Genomic DNA, 22,456 nt, shown 5'->3' on the forward strand with positions numbered 1-22,456 from the left:
TGGGTATCCCCAGATTCAAGTTAGGTGATCTTGCAGGCCACGCATCTTGAAAACCTCTGGATTTTTACGTTACGGAAATCTTTCACTGGGCAGGCGACATGAGATGTAGTCCCATCTTTCACGAAAACAGTGGCTCCCACACTGTTTCGCTCTTCCGAAGCAGGAATCACACGCTGTATAAGGAGGTCTCGATAACATACAGACGTCGCGGTACACCTGACAGGGAATCTCAACGTATTCCCTTCATAGAAGAACGGATCGAAAATAAAGAAGCTTGTCAATATACAGGGTGGTTCATTGATCGTGACTAGGCCAAATATCTCACGAAATAAGCGTCAAACGAAAAAACTATAAAGAACCAAACTTGTCTAGCTTGAAGGGGGAAACCAGATGGCGCTATGGTTGGCCTGGTAAATGGCGCTATCATAGGTCAAACGGATATCAACTGAGTTTTTTTTAAAATAGGAACCCCCATTTTTGTTACATATTCGTGTAGAACGTAAAGAAATATGAATGTTTTAGTTGGACCACTTATTTCGCTTTGTGATAGATGGCGCTGTAATAGTCACAAACATATGGCACACAATTTTAGATGAATAGTTGGTAACAGGTAGGTTTTTTAAATTAAAATACAGAACGTAGGTCCATTTGAACTTTTTTTTCGGTTGTTCCAATGTGATACATGTACGTTCGTGAACTTATCATTTCTGAAAACGCATTCTGTTACAACGTGATTACCTGTAAATACCACATTAATGCAATAAATGCTCAAAATGATTTCCGTCAACCTCAACGCATTTGGCAATAGGCCTAAGTGTAACGACATTCCTCTCAACAGCGAGTAGTTCGACTTCCGTAATGTTCGCACATGCATTGACAATGCGCTGACGCACGTTGTCATGCGTTGTCGGTGGATCACGATAGCAAATATCCTTCAACTTCCCTCGCAGAAAGAAATGCGGGGACGTCAGATTCAGTGAACGCGCAGGCCATGGTATGGTGTTTCGACGACCAATCCACCTGTCATGAAATATGCTATTCAATACAGCTTCAACCGCACGAGAGCTATGTGCCGGACATCCATCATGTTGGATGTACATCGCCATTCTGTCATGCAGTGAAACATCTTGTAGTAACATCGATAGAACATTATGTGGGAAATCAGCGTACATTGCACCATTTAGATTGCCATCGATAAATTGGGTTTCAGTTATCCTTCCTCCCATAATGCCGCACCGTACGTTACCCCGCCAAGGTCGCTGATGTTCCACTTGTCGGAGCCATCGTGGTTTTTCCATTGTCCAATAATGCATATTATGCCGGTTTACGTTACCGCTGTTGGTGAATGACGCTTCGTCGCTGAATAGAAAGCGTGCAAAAAATCTGTCATCGTCCCGTAATTTTTCTTGTGCCCAGTGGCAGAACTGTACACGACGTTCGAAGTCGTCGCCATGCAATTCCTGGTGCACAGAAATATGGTACGGGTGCAATCGATGTTGATGTAGCATTCTGAACACCGACGTTTTTGAGATTCCCGATTCTCGCGCAATTTGTCTGCTACTGATGTGCGGATTAGCCGCGACAGCAGCTAAAACATCTACTTGGGCATCATCATTTGTTGCAGGTCGTGGTTGACGTTCCACGTGTGGCTGAACACTTCCTGTTTCCTTAAGTAACGTAACTAACGGCGAACGGTCCGGGCACTTGGATGATGTCGTCCAGTATACCGAGCAGCGTACATAGCACACGCCCCTAGGGCATTTTGATCACAATAGCCATACATCAACAGGATGTCGACCTTCTCCGAAATTGGTAAACGGTTCATTTTAACACGGGTAATGTATCACGAAGCAAATACCGTCGGCACTGGCGGAATGTTACGACGTACTTATACGTTTGTGACTATTACAGCACCATCTACCACAAAGCGAAAAAAGTGGTCCAACTAAAACACTCATATCTCTTTACGTGCTGCACGAATATGTAATAAAAATAGGGATTCCTATTGAAAAAAAAAGCAGTTGATATCCGTTTGACCCATGGCAGCGCCATCTAGCTGGCAAACCATAGCGCCATCTGGTTTTCCCCTTCAACCTAGACGAGTTTCGTTCTTTGTAGTTTTTTCGTTTGATGCTTATTTCGTGAGATATTTGGCCGGGTCACGAACAATGGAACATCCTGTATATCACACATTCATATCCAGTGCGTACAGTGGCTCTTCGTTTGCGGTTTAACAGTACCCCAAATTAGGCGGTTCAGAGTATTCACTACACCGTATAGTGTAAAATGTACCTCGTCACGCCATAGAATATTTCCCGGCCACATGTCATCATCTCCGATCCGTGCCAGAAACCGAAGAGCTTATTCACATCGTTTTTGCGGATCATGAGGTTTCAGTTGCTGCTCCGTCTGCAGCTTGTACGAGTATTAGTGTAATGTTGACCACAAAACTTTTCATACTGTTGACTACGGGATGGACAACTTTCGTGACACCGCAGGAGCACTTGAACTACGTGCCACACGTACTGCATGGTAAGTTACAGCAGCAACAACCTTGTTAATAACTTCCACCGGGATAGGGCGCGTTCCTCTTGCAGGTGCCAGACCAAGCTCATCCGTGTTTTTGAATTTCATTATCATCTCCTTTAAGGCGTTTAATGACATCCAGCCTCTCCTCAGACCTTTTGGTCGGCTATACTCTTTCATTGTTTCACTAGTTGCTGCCGTTCACATGAAACAGTTTCTCTAACAGCGCACTGTCTCTCTTCTCGATAGCCATACTGTTCACTTTCATTACAGCTTGTCAAATGATGGTGTGGATATCATATTGTCCCACAAACGGTGTACAGCGCCAGATTTGCGCCCGGTGACCAAACTTTGAACCAATATTTTTCGTCATATATCGGTTCCGCATTAACGCATTTGCATGTCTACCAAGTTTCGCAGCCATACGGTAATTACGACCCACAACGGACCTCACTGAGTAGCTGCACTTCAATTATAACCACCCGTTATTTGAAAAAAAAAAAAAAAAAACTAGAAAAGTGCACAAATATTCTATAGGATCGTGATAAGATTTAAAAGTGATCGAAATACTGGCAACTTGCGTTAAATATTCAGAAAAGTAGAATTGTGTATTTCACAAAATGAGGAACTGTAGTATTCTGTGACTACCGCATAGAGGAGTCACAATTTGAATGGTTCAACTCATACAAATACAGATTTAACAATTTGTAGGCGTGTGAAATGGAACGATAACAACGTTCAGTTGTACATGCAGCACATGACAGACTTCCGTTCGGTGTTGGAATATTGGGGAAATGAAATCAGCCTACAAAAGAGCTTGTTTATAAAATGCTCATGCGACCCATCCTAGGACAGTATGCGGGGCTGACACTCGTACGAAGTAGGACTAACACAGGATACTGAATGTATACGAAGTAGTGCAGGTCGAATTGTTGTCTGGCCCACTGGGGAGTCTCACGGAGATGCCTTAGGGGTTGGTGGTCTAATGGTATAGTGCGATCAATGACACCGTAAGGAATCCCCGCCAGATAGTATAATTTTTCAGTCTTTACGATAGCCTTCACCTCTCAGTGATATGAAGATAAGCAAGGAAGACTCTGGTTCGGATTCCACATAAACTGTCGGTCACTTTCCCTCGGTATGACTACCGAGGTAGGTTAGGGGAGATATTCGCCGAAATCGATTCCAGATAACTTGGGAGCAGGCAACGGAACACTCCTCTTCAGGAGGAAGCAAGCCGGCCTCCAAACAGACGGCCACGGAGTGCGCTGTCGTGCGGGGCTGACAAGACCCACCTGCCTCCTATAGTGGGAGCGCACTAACATGCGTTTCACGCTTCCGCGAAAGCACAAGTCACGTATGGAGATAAAAACATCGTAAATGTTTTCCGACCTCGAAACTGAAATCGTCTTATGTACTGACATGTTTAATGACAATGCTAACTGTAACAATTACGTATAGTTGTCACAAGGGAAGGAAACGGATTAACTGACACGTTTGATACCGCTTGGCCAACTCACAGCCACTCAGTTTTCAATATCTTAGACCTCGGGCTACGGAAAGGATCAGTGTGCCACCAGATGTCATATTAATTTATTTATTGGTTTTTAGGACGTACCTATAAAGCCATCTCTACAGTGGAAGGTACGACAGTGTGCTTCGACAATTCAGAACGTCATTAGGGCGAAGCCGTACCCTTGTACGAAATTACATACGGCTGAGAAATGTTCATGACAGCTATGACGGCAAGAAGATAAGGACAACACAACACCCATTCCTGGAGTGGAGCAAATCTCCGACGCAGCCGGGGATGAACCTCGGTCCATTTGGTTAGAAATATGTCTCATCTCAGATTTCTAACTCACATTGGTTGGCTACGCCAACTCACAACCCACTGTCACCTTTCAACCTACTTTCGATCTCGAGCTACACTACAGATCAGTCCGTCACCATAAACCACATTCAAAAAATAATATAGACGGAAAATGAAAATTGTCAGTGTTCTGATCTCTTTCTTTTTGCGCTGTATGACGTCCCACGCAGCATCATAATTAGGATACTGAACGAAAGCGACGACCGATGTTGGTAGTATGGTAAGTTCATTTGACCGAAGAAAACAAACGAAACAGAGTGAAGGACAACACTGTAACGCAGATGACAAGAGAGGTTACCTGATACAGATTTATCGGCTATGTAACGTTGGCTGAAAAAATAAGGTCTACTGGCTGAAGCCTTCCGACTTCTGGCGATTTGTACCGATTTAGGACCAGGGAGCTGATCCAACTTAACAGTTAACGCACTGTGCATCTCCCTGCCTATCGCTCCCAAAGTGATCACAAAGAGAACATCAGACTAATTACAGGGCGCACAGAAGTGTTTAAGCAATCATTCCTCCATCGCTCCATTCCTCCCCCTCTCACTTTTTCGTCCAATTGATTCTGTCTGATCGGAGTCACTCACCTTTCAAGTTATATCACACTTACTGACCTTCAGCCAAGAAGATGCGGACTCGGGCCAGCTTGGGTCTACAGTCTTGATTACTCCCGTATCACGCAGGATGGACGGTTCCAGACCAGACAAACCATCCGTTACTAGGTGAGTAGAATAGTGGTTGAGACCAAAGAAGTCCGCAGATCCTGTAACAGAAAGCTACATATCAAACCGATGTGCGCGGTCCTTAAATTTATAATGGATGTTTTGCGACTTTGCCTATTCTCAGTGCTACGATGATGATGTCTGTCAGAATTTTATTCGTCATATCTGACAGAATGCTTGAACTTTGAGGTTACTCACTGGGTAAGGTAGAATATAAATAAGTTTCGTTGTGACAGCTGCAGATTCCTACAAGGTAAAGGATCCACCCTGAAAATCATAATTGTGCCAGCTTGAAATAAATGTCATCTCCTTCACTCCAGTTAGAAATTTGAAATAGGACGTGTTCTTGTGTATGATAATGTTATTACATTGTCTCGCCTGCCATCGCGTTGTCATGACTGACATAATTCTAATGCTGACAAGGTAGAGAGGCATTGGTAGAAATTCACTGAGCAACAAAATTAAACGATTATACATTCTAAAACCTAGTAATTGTATCCCATTGTGACTAGAAGTTTGGAATTTGGTTCAAAGGAGCCTACAGCCTTCCTCTGTAGTGGTGCAAAACCATGGCGCCTTGTGACGTCACAATCGGACTCACGACGTTTCAAACAGCAAGGCGTCTACACATGCGAAAAGAAGATAAGACGACAGAAGTTCATGTGGGACGGTAGATGGATTAATGATGTCAGATTGCCACCAAATTACACAATTATGTCCAACGCCACAGTGGGCGTGTCACACGATGAGGCGATTGTCACTTCCCGTCTTACTCATATTCCATCCCTTCATTTACTGACTCTGCGAGGGAGATCAGAACCGTGACGCAGCTTTGAAAACAAGTGGTTTTCTTATGGGACGCTTCGTCGCTCAGAATCTGCACGAAAAGGCTTTGGAAGCTGGCATACAGGATGTTGTTGAAATGACCCCTTCCCTTGGGGCACCGATTGAATTATATTTCGCGTCCGAAATGATGGTATCGCAGTACAACGAGACTTTCTTGACAACTTCTAGCACTGCTGAGACTCCCCTCCGCAACCTCCGGGCGATCCAACCCTTCTCTATGGACATCACAGGCTGTATGACTATTAAATGTGATCTTTCCAGGAGTATAGCATAACTGCAGTTTTTGGATTGGTGTATAGTATGGAACCTGTAGGGGCTGTTCACAACCGCTCCACGACATACACGTGTGAATGATCCAAAGCAGAAAAGCGTGTTCATGATTGGTGGCACTCGAGCACCGCTGTTGGGCACTTAAAAATGTCGCTGCACAGAGTTACCCATTCACTGATCCGTACCCCGCGGCAGAACAGGCAACTCGTTAAAACACTTGTGCCTGTTGGCCGCATCCGAAATCAGAGGGGTGTCCAGGGTTTGGTAGATGGGTGTGTCTGTACAGGGGCATTTTTAAGTAGTACGCAGGTTACGCTGTCACTGTTAGCAAACTGCGGTTCTGAGAGGGACGCTTTGCCTTTTCGTTCGCGTTTGTTTCAATGTCGCACCCCGTATGCACACTCCATAGGAGGGCGTTATGGAGGGTATGACATCAAACGGGCCGACTTGGAGCAGGAGAGGCGTCACAGGACATTTTAATTTCCAGTGTCCATAATTTTACAAATAAATTCATAAAACTTCATCAGCAACACCAGGAAGGATTCAGGATTCACACTCATCGCAGTGGAAGTTCGAAAATATAACAAAATAAATTTTTTTACGTGCGAAATTTCATCATTTTTTCACTTACTAATGGCTGCATTTGTTGCTATAGGTACACTTTCCTTCATAAGTTAGAGAGATTCTTCGTTGAATTTTGCACAGCATACATACCATACTCACAGGTGTGAGAAGCTCTAGAATTTATTTAATTTATGAAAAAAACGAATGAACTATTATATTTTAAACTTCATGTTCAGAAAAAACACAAATTTTATAGTTAATTACCCCAATTTTTACCACAGTTTTTAATAGATTTGTAAAATTATAGAGTTTCATACACCGTTAAGTATGGCTTGTATGCTGTGCAAAATTCATCGAAGAATCTCTCTCACTTTTGAAGAAAAGTGTACCTATAGCAACAAATACTGCCATTAGTAAGTGAAAAAAAATAATGAAATTTAACATGTAAAAAAAATCATTTCTTTATGTTTTAGAACTTCCACCCCTATGAGTGTGAATTCTGAAGCCTTCCTGGTACTACTGACAAAGTTTTATGAATTTATTTGTAAAAGTATAGACAGTGGAAATTAAAATGTCCTGTGGTGCCTCTCCTGCTCCAAGTCGGCCCGTTTCACGTCCTACCCCCCTTAAAAAGGAGGGATGAAAAAGCTTCTGCTTCTGCTTTGGATTACGTTAAGATATCGTCGAATTCTTTGAACGGTACCTAGTGGTACAATCCTGTACATCAGAACAAAAATTGCAGTCACGCTGGACTCCGAAGGGTGGTATCACGTTCACTGGGGAAGCAGCCCTCCATGTCCATAGAAAAGGACTGAATCGTCCGGGTTGTATCAGCAGTGACAAAAGTTTAGACTTCACATGAATTCCTGACTTCTAGCCTTTTTTTTCTCGAGTCGACACCTCGCTGTTACAAGTATCTCCGGATGCGAGGGTGACGTCACAGGATGCCATGCTTTTGCACCTTTACAGAGGAACGGTGTAGGCACGTTTGAGCCAGTTATCAAACTTCTGTGTCTCAATGGAAAATAACTGCTCGGTTTCAAAGTATATGAACCTTTAATTATGTTGCACAGCGTAGTTATCACGCCACAGTTGAGGAAGGAGACGGCATTTTAGTAAATTGTTGGCATCGTGACAGCATTTGTGCACAAATTGAATGTTTGTATGTCCTAAGTACAAACATATTAGTTTCCGGTAATGATTCTTAGTGTGGACTCCACGCCGTCATGCATTTTGTGGAAAATCTTAAGGCTTTAAGTTACTTATTTATCGACTTTACCGATGGACACTGTCATATCGGCAGAACGTCCTTCCGATCAACCAGATCGGAGATTGTTGACATGTTCATTTAATACACGTTGTGACCCAGATTTTCGTCTTATGCAATTTGTATTTATTAATTCAACAGTCTACTAACAGTTCACCCACTTCGTGTCAGTTGATTTCAATGTTTGATTAGATAATTATTCAGTTGTCTTTCCAGTTACATTAGTGATTTTTTTGATGTGATACTAGTCAAATTTGTCACAACGAACTGTACAGGACACTGCAATAAGATAGCAACATAACTGTGTTAAGCTTCCCCCTATCTCATTCCTTGTAAAACTGCTGCTGCCAACAGTCTCTGAGAACTACAAGAAATTTGTAGCTGATCATGACATTCGATCATTTAATGTATTTTCACTTGTTATTTACCTCTACGCCTGTGCCTTTAGTCACTTTATAACAGCTAATTCCCTTCCTCTGGTTCTTTTTTTCTTTCCAAAAATACTTTCTCCGTTTAAATCTAAATGTTTGTCAGGATAATAATATTTGATTAATGAAAACTAATAATTATACAAATATTGAAAATTATGTATCATTACCTACCAGAAAAGTAATTTAATAACAAAAAGTTAGGTCTACTCAAATTTCAATTCAATGAAGCCAGCTTATGTATCATTTTTTTCATAAGGAAATTTAATTTCATGACAACTTTATGATATTTTTAATCTACAGGAGGCACTTCTACAATGTATTATTGACATCTTTCTTATCTTCTGATTGAATGATTTAAACTGCTTATTCAGTTATTCACGTTTATTTTCTTCAGAAGTGAATAGCTGTGTCCTTTGACTGCGTACCATCTCGCCAAAATTTCAGGCTGACTTTTCTCATAGTGTTTAGAGTGAATTATGTTCGGTATGAAAAATGCACTAGGCTTTCTAGAATTTCAATGAGGTTACTTCTGAAAATGGAGCACCTTGAAACTTAAATTTCTTCGACACCGATCTAGAGTCATAAGAAATAGCATTGCAAAGCTGTATTGGTCGAAGAGGATTTTTTTTCGAATTACTGTTTTTCAATAATCGTACGAATCCAATTAGTGATATGAACTCATTTCTTCAGTAGCTTTTTCAGTGGCACAACGTACACTATCAATCTTCAGCATGCATCAATGTCACGGCACGGAATAAAACATTGTAATTTTATCCACACGAAGATTTTCATTGAGAAAATTAAAAGCGACATACGAAATAAAAAAATTCCGATTCTGTAGAACGTAGGGATTAATCCATTTTATCAGCTCCGTTATATGCACGTTTACTATTTACCTTGTCTAGAATGGATTTAAAGACACTAGCAGGGCCACTTTAGGATCTGTTAAACAATCATTCTGTCCACAAAACACAATACACAGTTTTGCTGCTCGAATAATGAGCTGGTAAATTATATAAATATAATTTTGATTTTTAAAAGAATGCTAACTTCTGCTTTGATATGAGGTTACATTCTGTAGGTCAAAACAAAGCGCATAAACAGATTTCTGTATTCTGTGCTTACCTTTCAGTTCTCTCATTGCTTCTTTGTCTTTAATTTGTTTACAGTAGTTTTCCCCCCTATGTTTAGTGAGTCTGTTGTATGTTTTTGATGCTTTATACTCTTATCGTAGGTCACACGGGTCAGATTTTCTCTCGTTGAATCTCACTGAATTCCGTGACAAAAATATGCACACTTGGCTGAGGTTATACACTCCTGGAAATGGAAAAAAGAACACATTGACACCGGTGTGTCACACCCACCATACTTGCTCCGGACACTGCGAGAGGGCTGTACAAGCAATGATCACACGCACGGCACAGCGGACACACCAGGAACCGCGGTGTTGGTCGTCGAATGGCGCTAGCTGCGCAGCATTTGTGCACCGCCGCCGTCAGTGTCAGCCAGTTTGCCGTGGCATACGGAGCTCCATCGCAGTCTTTAACACTGGTAGCATGCCGCGACAGCGTGGACGTGAACCGTATGTGCAGTTGACGGACTTTGAGCGAGGGCGTATAGTGGGCATGCGGGAGGCCGGGTGGACGTACCGCCGAATTGCTCAACACGTGGGGCGTGAGGTCTCCACAGTACATCGATGTTGTCGCCAGTGGTCGGCGGAAGGTGCACGTGCCCGTCGACCTGGGACCGGACCGCAGCGACGCACGGATGCACGCCAAGACCGTAGGATCCTACGCAGTGCCGTAGGGGACCGCACCGCCACTTCCCAGCAAATTAGGGACACTGTTGCTCCTGGGGTATCGGCGAGGACCATTCGCAACCGTCTCCATGAAGCTGGGCTACGGTCCCGCACACCGTTAGGCCGTCTTCCGCTCACGCCCCAACATCGTGCAGCCCGCCTCCAGTGGTGTCGCGACAGGCGTGAATGGAGGGTCGAATGGAGACGTGTCGTCTTCAGCGATGAGAGTCGCTTCTGCCTTGGTGCCAATGATGGTCGTATGCGTGTTTGGCGCCGTGCAGGTGAGCGCCACAATCAGGACTGCATACGACCGAGGCACACAGGGCCAACACCCGGCATCATGGTGTGGGGAGCGATCTCCTACACTGGCCGTACACCACTGGTGATCGTCGAGGGGACACTGAATAGTGCACGGTACATCCAAACCGTCATCGAACCCATCGTTCAACCATTCCTAGACCGGCAAGGGAACTTGCTGTTCCAACAGGACAATGCACGTCCGCATGTATCCCGTGCCACCCAACGTGCTCTAGAAGGTGTAAGTCAATTACCCTGGCCAGCAAGATCTCCGGATCTGTCCCCCATTGAGCATGTTTGGGACTGGATGAAGCGTCGTCTCACGCGGTCTGCACGTCCAGCACGAACGCTGGTCCAACTGAGGCGCCAGGTGGAAATGGCATGGCAAGCCGTTCCACAGGACTACATCCAGCATCTCTACGATCGTCTCCATGGGAGAATAACAGCCTGCATTGCTGCGAAAGGTGTATATACACTGTACTAGTGCCGACGTTGTGCATGCTCTGTTGCCCGTGTCTATGTGCCTGTGGTTCTGTCAGTGTGATCATGTGATGTATCTGACCCCAGGAATGTGTCAATAAAGTTTCCCCTTCCTGGGACAATGAATTCACGGTGTTCTTATTTCAATTTCCAGGAGTGTATCTTCTTCTCAACGCTTACACTGATAAAAAGAATACATTTCAAAACGAGATAAACTTTAATAAAGGTATTTTCATGTGTTCTTCCGAAAAAGTGACTCTACTGTTGGAAAAGAATTTATATATTGCTTCTTATATTCTTTTTCAGCCTCACAAAGCATCTTGGAAATATTCTGATTCAAACCTCAGTTGTCATGTGATGGTTTATTACATACAGAATTCTTATTATTACGAACATAGTATACTGGTTTCGTGAAATACTACGTTTGAAAAATATTTCTTGTATTCCTGGATTTTTCTCCTAGAACATTAAAAATATATTTGATACTGACAGACGTGTACGCCTTTCAGTATTGTTCATTCTTGGATGCACGGCTACACTTCGTTCAGTAGAACTGGGCAAAAAGTGGTATTTCCCATTCTGGCTTAACGAATAATAACTATAAACTAATTTTTTCCTGTCAATTTTTTTCAATTTTTACACTGCACTTCAGTTTCCTCGTATTTATACAGCAGTTGAATGTAGTTGTTAACCGGAATCTTATAATAATTCAGCTATCCATTCATAATTTCCATTCATTATTATTTATTACACAAAAAACAGTAAACCAGAACAGCAATGCTTTTAATGATACACGAATAACGGAAAAAATATCGAGTTGCCGAAACGACGGTTATGAATTCAGTCACTAGAGAATATTCGTGTGACAAGATTCGAACTGAACAGTTGGAACTTTGTCATTTATACGTGAAATTTGTCTGTAGAAAGACACAGTGCCATTTCCCAAATAAAAGATTGTCTTCCTAACCAGTCAAAAGAAGCGATATCGGGTGGAACATCGGCGCTCTTGTAACTCGGCTATTTTTTCCCCTCTTGCAACAGGAGTACACTCTACTTACAGCAGAAGCCAGGTAGAATCTTGTCACAGTAACATTTTCTTTAAGATTGTCACTTGGAATCTTGTCATTTGGAAGGATAGCGTAGTCTCTGTTTTCCTATAGTCAATAGTAACAATATAAAGTTATCGCATATTTTATTCACCGATCGTGTTAACAAAAATGTTGCATGTGAATGTATCTGAATGCATGAAACTTTGTTCGTACGTTTTCGTTCGCGTAATTTTAATGAACTGATAAACCGAGTGCACGCTGTGCAAAGTTCGTGGTCAACGTAGTCAAATACTATGGCCGTTAGTTCATATTTAATGTCTATGTTTTGTAACCAAGGAAGGGGGCGGAAGGCAGTTGAGTGAGCTAAGATGGAGTGAATCATGGAAGTACTTTAGTGGAGGAACGTTTCATGGCATGGGAATAGAAGAAATATTTTGAAACACTTTTGAGAGAGTGACGTATCATGAAGAGTGCAGAAGGTAATACTGTAGTGAGAAAAAGCTAAAGTGAAGCTATTTTGAGAAATTTCCGATCTAATGAAGAGTCTGTTTTGCAGTGCCTTTGTTTTATGGTGTACTATGCAATGTCCCTCAGAAATGCTGGCAAGTCTGATGGACATTTTCATAATACAACGTAAGAAATTGACACTGCGGAACAGTATTACATCCCTAGAGAAGCCGTGACAATAATGAATAAGTCTCTCCCTATGGGCGGAACATAGCAATTGTGCGAGAAAAAGACGTGAACGCACGGTGACATATGGGGATTTGGGTAGGTGGGACAGGCGCGCTCGGGTAGCGGAAGTGGTTAATATGACCACTCAGTGAAGTGAGTAATTGGGTTCGAGCCCCGGTCTGAAACAAATACTCATATGTCACCAATAAATAATGCAGCTGACGTCTAATCGTATTCGTCAATGTGATGACATTTTATCTACTTCATACAACTGTATATCGTAGCTGTGAGTATTTCTTCAGAGTATTATTAAGCTACACAGTATTTCATGAGCATAACAAAATAAAATACAGAGATGAACCAAAACAATATGATTATCTGGTTATCAGCCTGTTGATCCACGTCTGGAACGTAGTACAGCAGAGACTCTGGTAGGTTTGCAAACGTATGTGGCACCAGATGTCTGTGCACATGTCACGCAACACCCTTAACTTACGGGCCAGTGGTTAGCGGGTGTGGAGATGGCGTCTGATAATGCCCCAGATGTTTTCCACTGGCTCCAGATTAGGCAAATTTGACATCACAGTGAGTTGAATACTATGCTCCTCAGACCACTGTAACGCTGTCTTTATGACCGTTGGAAGACCCCGTCATTTATGGTGAAGACATTAAGCACAAGTAGAGTTGTAGAACTACCGTAGGGTACCGTCGGCTACTGTAAGCAAGCGTAGACTACGGCAGTTTTCCTAGTAACTTTGGTGAGTCAAGGTCGCCTCCACCTTATCCACACGTTGGGTTGTGTTGCATAGTGTCGGGCGTTACCTTGTAACGATCGCTTTCTATACATATGCGATCAGTGTTATTAAATTCCGCTGAAAATCAGATGCGGCGAACCTCTAGAAACTGACTGAGGTTATATAAAGGACCGGGTAACTACGGAAATTTTTGTTGTGTATAATTATCATCTTGCCGGTTTCTTAAATGTAAAACGTATTTATAACAAAATTGAAATTGGCAGTATTTAATTCTGGTTTTATTCGAAAATTGTTGGTTTGTAACGTGAAACAAAGGGATATTGTAATAAGAATGAAGAAAACAATCCAGATGTATCATACAGCGCTAGAAAACGCTATATCTTCAACAAAAAAGTAAAATTAAAAAAGAAATCGCAAAACAAAAATGTGTCGAACATCGCTTCAATACTCCGTCGAACTTGTATAAAATTTATTTCTGTTACTGATAAAGAATTTTCGCAATCAGTAATAACAGGAATCTCTTGCCTTTGATCATGATGAAATTCTCTTGGGTCCAAAATAACAACAGAAATTATATATATTTTTTATGTTTGTGTATGTAAACTGTACTGGCATCAGAAGTACCTGCTTTGGTTACATAAAAGCGCAGAAGTTACGCGATCAACTAATTTTTACTGCTTATAAAGTGAAATTTATATTTTATGAGGATATAAAATACACAATGTACTAACACTGAATGATGTGCGGTTCCAGTTATGTGCAAAAAAATAAAAGAAAAAAATGCAAGGAGAACTCATCCGTTCCAATTTTCTCCCTTACACATTCGTTTCTGTGTCTTTCCCTACCAATTCTATCAATACAACCGATAATCCTACCATTTGCTATGTCATTTATCCAAAGTACCAGAACTACCACACCGTGGTTTTGGTAGAGCGAAACTCTAATACGAAGGGTTTCATGTGGTCCTGAATGATGTACACGTAGTGCAAATGTGCCACTGCAACTTTCATTACTACCAGGTGAAAATCTCCGATACCATAACACTGCCGCCACCGATCTGTGCGGCTGGCGCATTTTCGGAGCGACCATCCGCCCGGATGACGGCACTGCTACGCGACATGCGTCAACCGACTATTTACATCATCAGTATGACGCAGGACAAGTTTAACCCCTATCAGTGTTGGCCACCTCGTCAGAGATAAATCGTATCCAGAGTGTCCCAAGAATTGAATCTGCCGCAATGCATCGGTAATACTGGCACTCGGTATTAATATTAGACCAAATTATATTTTCGCATAGACAGAATGTGAGTACTCTTACACAACATGTGCCTGAAATATGTTTCATAGTTTCTTTAAAGTCAGCACCGCCATTAGACAGTTGTTTATTTACAGTGTAAATGTAACGCTGTAAATAAACAACTGTCTAATGGCGGTACTGACTTTAAAGAAATACGTTATGACTGTGGCCCCACATTATGAAAAAATTATTAAATGTATCACAGTATTTGGGGGCCTAATTTGCTTTACTTATTGTCTTTCTGCAGCACTATGCAGAAACAATGAATTGTTATAGCAGTACTACATTAAAAACGGTCTTATACGTTACAACCACGAAACGTATGCTGTTGCGGTTAACGTTTTGTTTCCCCTTCTTGATAGCGAACTACAGAAAACTAGGAAATAGTCTCATGTCCCAGACGAATATTAAAAGATTATAAGGGAGTGGGCTAAATAGGGCCCTACTAAGGTGAAGCAAGAATCGTAATTAGTTTATGTGATTATACAGGGTGCCGATAACTAAAGTTCCAGTTCCTAAACGCTGTAGAAAGAGAATCACTGTTCAGGAAGACGTCAAATTTGAACAGCCTATTATTGACACAGGGGCCGGCTGCTGTGGCCCAGCGGTTCTACGCGCTTCATTCTGGAACCGCGCTACTGCTACGGTCCCAGGTTCGAATCCTGCCTCAGGAATGGGGGGTGTGTGTGATGTCCTTAGGTTAGTTAGGTTTAAGTAGTTCTAAGTCTAGGGGATTGATGACCTCAGATGGTAAGTCCCTTAGTGCTTAGAGCCACTTTTATTGACACAGGGTGTGATGTTATGGAACGAAAAGGAGATTAACAAAATTTTGCCACTAGATGGCGCTATAAACGTGTTAACTTAAATTGGATCCGCTACAAATGACAGAAGAATTGCAGTACGACGCTATGGTTTGAATGGCACGTTACACCATTCATGCTGTTCAGCGTGCCCGACTGCACAAGTTCGGCAGTCAACAGTTCTAGCATGGTTAGTAAGATGAAGCCCATCAACCACGCAAGGTCGTTCCACATTGGATGGGAAAAGTCGGTTTTTAATTGCACTGAGGCCATAAACCGCATAAAATGCTACACTGGTGTCCAAAATGAAAGCAACAAACGGAAATTTTGCAAGACTGCGAACATTTTGCCACAAAACAGTATACACAGGTGATAGTAAAGTAGAAACAATGTAAAGAGTACAGAATGTAAACAGATGCAGGATGCATAATGGTAGGCAAGAAAGTTCTTCGTTTTTTCCAACTTAACAAATTTGCACACACATTCTGACAACTGGTTAATGTAATCAGTATAGGGTGTGACCATCGCTGCCAGCAATACAGGCAGACGATGACCGGGCATGCTGTGAATGATGTCATCATTATCATGTTGAGACAATAACGCCCGTTCCTCCTGCAGAGCTGCTTGCATATCTTGCAGAGTGGTTGGTGGATGCTGACATGATGTGACCCGTCTTCTCGTGCATCCCAGACATGCTCTATAGGATTCAAATCGGGAGAGCGAGCAAGTCACGCCATGCGTGCAATCTTCCGTTTCCAAGAAATGATCGACCACCTGTGCTCTAGGAGGACGAGCATTATCGTCCATCAGTACGAAGTCTGGGCCCGCAGCACGTCGCAACAACATCACATGAGATTCCAAGGTTTCGTAACGATACCTGACAGCAGCTGAATTTTGCCGCTTCACCCGCAGAATTACGGGATAGGTATTCGTGTGGTTAATATAATCCCTGCCCATATCATTAGGGATCCTCCTAGATACTTGTCTGTTTCCACAATGTCTGAGTCCCGAAATCGAGTTCCACGTTCCCTCCACAGGTGAATCCGTCGAGAATCACACTCCAGACCGAATCGGGACTCATTTGTGAAAAGAACATCGGCCCACTGTTCGACGTGCATGTGGCATGCCGACGACTCCACTCTAGAAGTTCCCTTCTGTGAAGACGCGTCAAAGGTACACATACAGCAGGTCTCGGAGAGTAAAGGGTACTGTGCCGAAGCCTTCTGTAGACCGTTTGCCTCGACACAACACGTCCAGTGGATGTTGCGGGGTGAGGTGCCAGTTGCCGTGCACTACTAAGGCTGTACCGGAGTGCCCTTACAACCAAGTAACGGTCCTCTCTCTTCCTGATGTCACATATGGTCGGTCCTGCCCTGGTCCTCGAGATACGGTTTCTGTCTCTACAAAAAGTCACTACATCCAAGAAAGAACAGAAAGATCCACATTAAGTCATCGGGCCATATCAGTTTGCGACTGTCCGGCTTCCATTCTTCCTATGGCCCTCCACAGTAGAGGGCCTGGTAGGCGTCTTCTCTGTGACATACTGCACCGTCTGTGACTGTCTACACAACAGTTGTGGGTGAGGGACTACCCGGAAAACTTTACCCTGTTTGATACTTCTTCTATGTCTTCGTTGACATTGTCCGTTGACCGGAATGCCAAGTTCCGTACAGAAGACGATCGTATTGACATCTGTTGACACTTTGTATGATTATATCGTGAATTAGACACAGAACTTGGAAATAGCTGTTGTTTTAATTTTGTATACCAGTGTAACTAAAATCAATTTTTAGTTGTCCTGGTGCTAAAAACCACATAGAAACTAAAATGACATCGGTTTCTAATTGTCGTGTGGCAGGCGCAAGACGTGTTGAGTATGCCGTCCATCGTTTTCTGACATAAGTTGCAATCGAGAAAAAAACATGTTTCACAACATATTGGAGTGTCTCGCGGGTCATGTTCTGAATGTGTTGCTTAGAGCGAGCCTTCATCTCAGCTACGTTCGTAATTGGAGCATTGAACATATCTTTCAAGTAACCCCAGAGGCAGAAGTCACACGGATTGAGATCAGGTAATCTGGAGGGCCAGGGTGTGACAAAATGACGGCTGATAATTTTAGCAGTTCCGAAATGCCTCTGCAACAGCCGCTTTATGAATATGCAAGGTGCGGAGAAGCGCAGTGTAGCATAAAAATTTATCCTACCGATACATCCAAGCTGTTGAAGGGTTTATCAGTGACGGCACGGGTAACAGAACCCGCAGGACTCTTCTCCTCGAAAAAATACGGCCTTACGATAAACGTTTCCACCAACCCGCACCACACACTCCACCTTTGCAGAATGAAAGTTTTACCGGTTGACATGCGAGTGCATTTTCAGTTGCCCATATTCTGAAATTCCGCGTATTGACATGTCACTGAAGATGGAAGTGGGCTTCGTCTGCCCAGATAAGGTTTCACGGCCAATCACTGTCCACCTATACGCGAGCAAGAAATTTTAAAGCGAACATATTTTTTGCTGGTAGGTCAGCAGGATGCAACTCCTGAACATGGATGATTTTGTATGGACAGCAATGCAGCATGTTTGTAGGATTTTATGCACCGTGCGCGCAGGCATATACAACTTCTGGCATTCCCGTGCACTACACGTTTTCACACACCTTCTCTATCCCTCCTGCAGTGCTGTGGCCGCATCTCCGTCAGACATCGAATCAATTGCTCTCCACCCCCAGCCACGTTGCACTTGAAAAGAACCATTATTTTCCAGTTTTGGAACCATTTTCTGCAGATCCTTAGCAGACAGCGGACCAATGCCTTTCTTCATACCCCTGAGCGTCCGTAACTTTTGCAGAGCTTCTGGCGCACACTCACCCTTCTTGTAAAAGAGCTTTACCAGCAGCGCACAATCCTTCAAGGAGGGCCGGCTGATGTGACCGAACGGTTCTAGGCTCTTCAGTCCGGAACCGCACGACCGCTGCGGTCACAGGTTCGAATCCTGGCATGGACGTGTGTGATGTCCTTAGGTTAGTTAGGTTTAAGTGGTTCCAAGTTCTAGGGGACTGATGACCTCAGATGTTAAGTCCCATAGTGCTCAGAGCCATTTGAACCACTTTGAACCTTCAAGGAGACGGCCATTTTGGGCGTCTCTGAAGCAAACAAACAGGCGAGTGCCGCGCGTATGTTGGTGCTCATATTTTGTTGCTTACAGCGCCATCTATTGCTCAAGTTTTCCTTAAATATTTAGTTCCATGGCGTTTCCCCCGCGTCAACAATATGCTGTTACAATTTGACGTCATTTTGAGTATTGGTTTTCTTTCTCCAGCATTTTGAAACTGAAACTTCAATTATGGAGACGCTATATTTCCAAAATCAATTTCCCAGGCAAATGTTGATTGTTTTTGCTCAATGTTAAAACAATTTGCATAGAATGTCATTGTTTAGTAATACCTCTAGTTATAAAGGAACTGAAAACTATACGTACGGGAACTGCGCGACTCATTTGTTAAAAATAAAGATGGTTTTCATGTCGCATTACGTAGATGTGTAAATGAAATGTTGTGTTTACCTTTCAGATCCTCTATTTCCTGAGCAGTGAACTTCGGTAGCCGTGATATCCAGATGCCTGCCTCCAAGCTGTTATTGTCTACCCGCTCTATCATAACTGCGGGGTAGTTTCCCTCTTCCGAGAATATGGGGTGCGCAAACCACCCGAGCTGAAACAAAAAGGGTTCGTTAATTGAATTTATGTAGATCACCATGTACGTTGTACAGTTATCTACACTTATCATTCGGCTAACGCAACAATGTTAAACACAAGATGATCACCCGAACTGATTATTTATACACAATGAAAGGAAAACACACACACACACACAGGCATTCGTAGGTCCGTTGAACACGACTTCAATAATTGCCACCTAATAAACGTAAGAATAAGAGCTACCTGTATAAGTTTGGAAAAACATTATGAATTACCTCGAAGGAAACGGTCTATTGACACACAGTTAACATGGGTTTAGAAAACATCCTTCCTGTGAAACACAACTAGCTCTTAATTCACATGAAGTGCTGAGTGCTATTGACAAAGGATTTCAGATCGATTCCGTATTACTGGATTTCCGGAAGGTTTTTCACACTGTACCACACAAGTGGCTCGTAGTAAAATTGCGTGCTTATGGAATATCGTCTCAGTTATGTGACTGGATTTGCGATTTCCTGTCAGAGAGGTCATAGTTCGTAGTAATTGACGGAAAGTCATCGAGTAAAGCAGAAGTGATTTCAGGCGTTCCCCAAGGTAGTGTTACAGGCCCTTTGCTGTTCCTTATCTATATAAACGATTTAGGAGACAATCTGAACAGCCGTCTTCGGTTGTTTGCAGATGACGCTGTCGTTTAACAACTAATAAAGTCATCGGATGATCAAAACAAACTGCAAAACGATTTAGAAAAACTATCTGAATGGTGCGAAAAGTGGCAGTTGACCCTAAATAACGAAAAGTGTGAGGCCATCCATATGAGTGCTAAAAGGAACTCGTTAAACTTCGGTTACACGATAAATCAGTCTAATCTAAAAGCCGTAAATTCAACTGAATACCTAATATTTTTGCTATGTAAAAGGGTGAGAACGTTTTCGGAACGTTGTGAATCGTATGGCTCAAGGGGACTTGGGTACCAGCCCGCAGTGTTCCTTGTTGGATGTAGGAAACTGCCTAAAAACCAGATCCAACCGGCCGGTTAACCAGCTGCACGGATTTGATCCTGATTTGGTTCACCTATTAGCACAGTGCCCGGCACGCTACTCGAGGATATATGTATAATTTTATCATGTCGTAGAAAATTTGTAGCCAGTACTCCAAGAAGACTATTAGCATCTTTCATGTTTAAGCGATCTATTATTTCGGTTAGTGTTTAGTTTTCTGTTTACATCCATCACAAAATTTTCACTTACTCTTCATTTCAGGGTTGACAGTGTACGACAGTGACAACAAGACTCAAACTGAGATCTCAGGCTTTCCCGGCGAATGTGCTGTATCCAAGGTTCTCGGGTGTCCAGCCGGATCCGTTCGTCGAAGTTCCACGATATTTCGGCGGATAACCGTTCCGCCATCATCAGGTGGTGCTGATGGAATGATCTGTCTGCGCAGACAGATCCATTTGGTGCTAGCCGTTCGCAGTACCAGCACAGAATGGTTATGTTGGCTGATGTGACAAGGCCAGATAAGTCAATCTGTCTGCGCAGACAGATCATTCCATCAGCACCACCTGATGATGGCGGAACGGTTATCCGCCGAAATATCGTGGAACTTCGACGAACGGATCCGGCTGGACACCCGAGAACCTTGGATACAAGACTCAAATTGTTAAGGCATGCTCTTTTAAGCAGAATCTGTCTTTATTATTTCGTAATTCTTACAATAAATAAAAGTAATGCATCCTAGGAATTCCTGAATATTATAGTTAATGGCCAATATTGTAATGGTTACTAGGACAGTTGGATTCACGTATTTTCATTGTGGACCCGAAGATAGGCATAAAATTTAGTCTATGTTTTGCCACGGCTGTAGTTTCCATTTGGTGCTAGCCGTTCGCAGTACCAGCACAGAATGGTTATGTTGGCTGATGTGACAAGGCCAGATAAGTCAATCACTCTGACTGTTGCCCGTGCAACTGCTGAAACGGTTGCTGCCTCACTTCAGGAACTACATGTTTAAGTATAAACGTAGGCTTCCGCGGCCATTTTCACATTCAATAAAATTTTTCTGGGTTTGTGACCGCATTGTCAATATATATAAAACTGCCGACGTTTCGCTCCCTGTTGCAAGCGACCTTCAGTAGACAAAAACACCCTGGAGGAGGTCGCTTGCAACAGAGACCGAAACGTCGGCAGTTCGCACAAATTTGTTACAGTGGATTCAATAACTATAGCTGATTTTTGTACAGTTTTAATAGTATAATGGTCACACAGACACAAAAATAATGGAAACTGGTTTAGTGTGACAGAGTTATTTCAATATTTAAAAAAAGAAAAGAAAAAGTAGCCGGCCGCGGTGGCCGAGCGGTTCTAGGCGCTTCAGTCCGGAACCGTGTGACTGCTACGGTCGCAGGTTCGAATCTTGCCTCGGGCATGGAAGTGTGCGATGTCCTTAGGTTAGGTTTAAGTAGTTTTATGTTCTAGTAGACTGATGACCTCAAATGTTAAGTCCCATAGTGCTCAGAGCCTTAAAAAAGTAAATGTAGGTATTTAGTTGCTGCGTTTTGTATGGTATGATAAGTAATGTGTTTCTGTATCTAGTGCCCTGAAGATGGTGGATTGTATCACAGAAAGCGGTCGGAAATAAATAGGAACTAATACATACGGCTGAAAGTAATACCACTGTTCCACACACACAATATATACACAGACTCTCTCTCCTAAGAGTTGTCAGATGCATATTCTTTGGTGGTTCAACAAATATTTGCAGTTTTATTTTTGCATTGTTTAGCTGGTGCCAATCCGTAAAAAGCAGTGAGCAATATTTTGGAATATTTTATCATCGTAATAATCACGTTAACAGTTTAATCCCGTTATTCATATGCATTCTTGAATTCATTCTTCAATCGGTGTAACTATTAACGTTGATAAATTTGTCACGTTGGCGCTACTATAGACATTGATAAGTCTGTCGAACAGTAATAATGCCTTGCTCACGACTTCATTCGCGTGGAACTGGAACCCGAATGAATTTTGAAAAATCCTGTAGCTTGTTATCGGCGAGAAAAATGGTTATAAAACACTGAAGGTGGAGCTGTCAAAAGGACACAATGATT

General features: G+C 42.7%; 1 protein-coding gene across 1 annotated transcript in view; it reads right to left on the reverse strand.

The window, feature by feature from the left end:
• The window catches only part of LOC124622341 (myrosinase 1-like), a 137,417-nt gene that overhangs the window by 45,372 nt on the left and 69,589 nt on the right, over positions 1–22,456 (reverse strand). Inside the window, exons 7-8 of the mRNA XM_047148019.1 lie at positions 19,216–19,363; positions 5,014–5,162 (exon numbers count right to left, since the gene is read on the reverse strand). Of these exons, the coding sequence (XP_047003975.1) occupies positions 5,014–5,162; positions 19,216–19,363 (297 nt within the window). The remainder of the gene's footprint in view (positions 1–5,013; positions 5,163–19,215; positions 19,364–22,456) is intronic.

Source organism: Schistocerca americana, chromosome 7 (assembly GCF_021461395.2).
Source record: "Schistocerca americana isolate TAMUIC-IGC-003095 chromosome 7, iqSchAmer2.1, whole genome shotgun sequence".
Classification (NCBI taxonomy): Eukaryota; Metazoa; Arthropoda; class Insecta; order Orthoptera; family Acrididae; genus Schistocerca; species Schistocerca americana.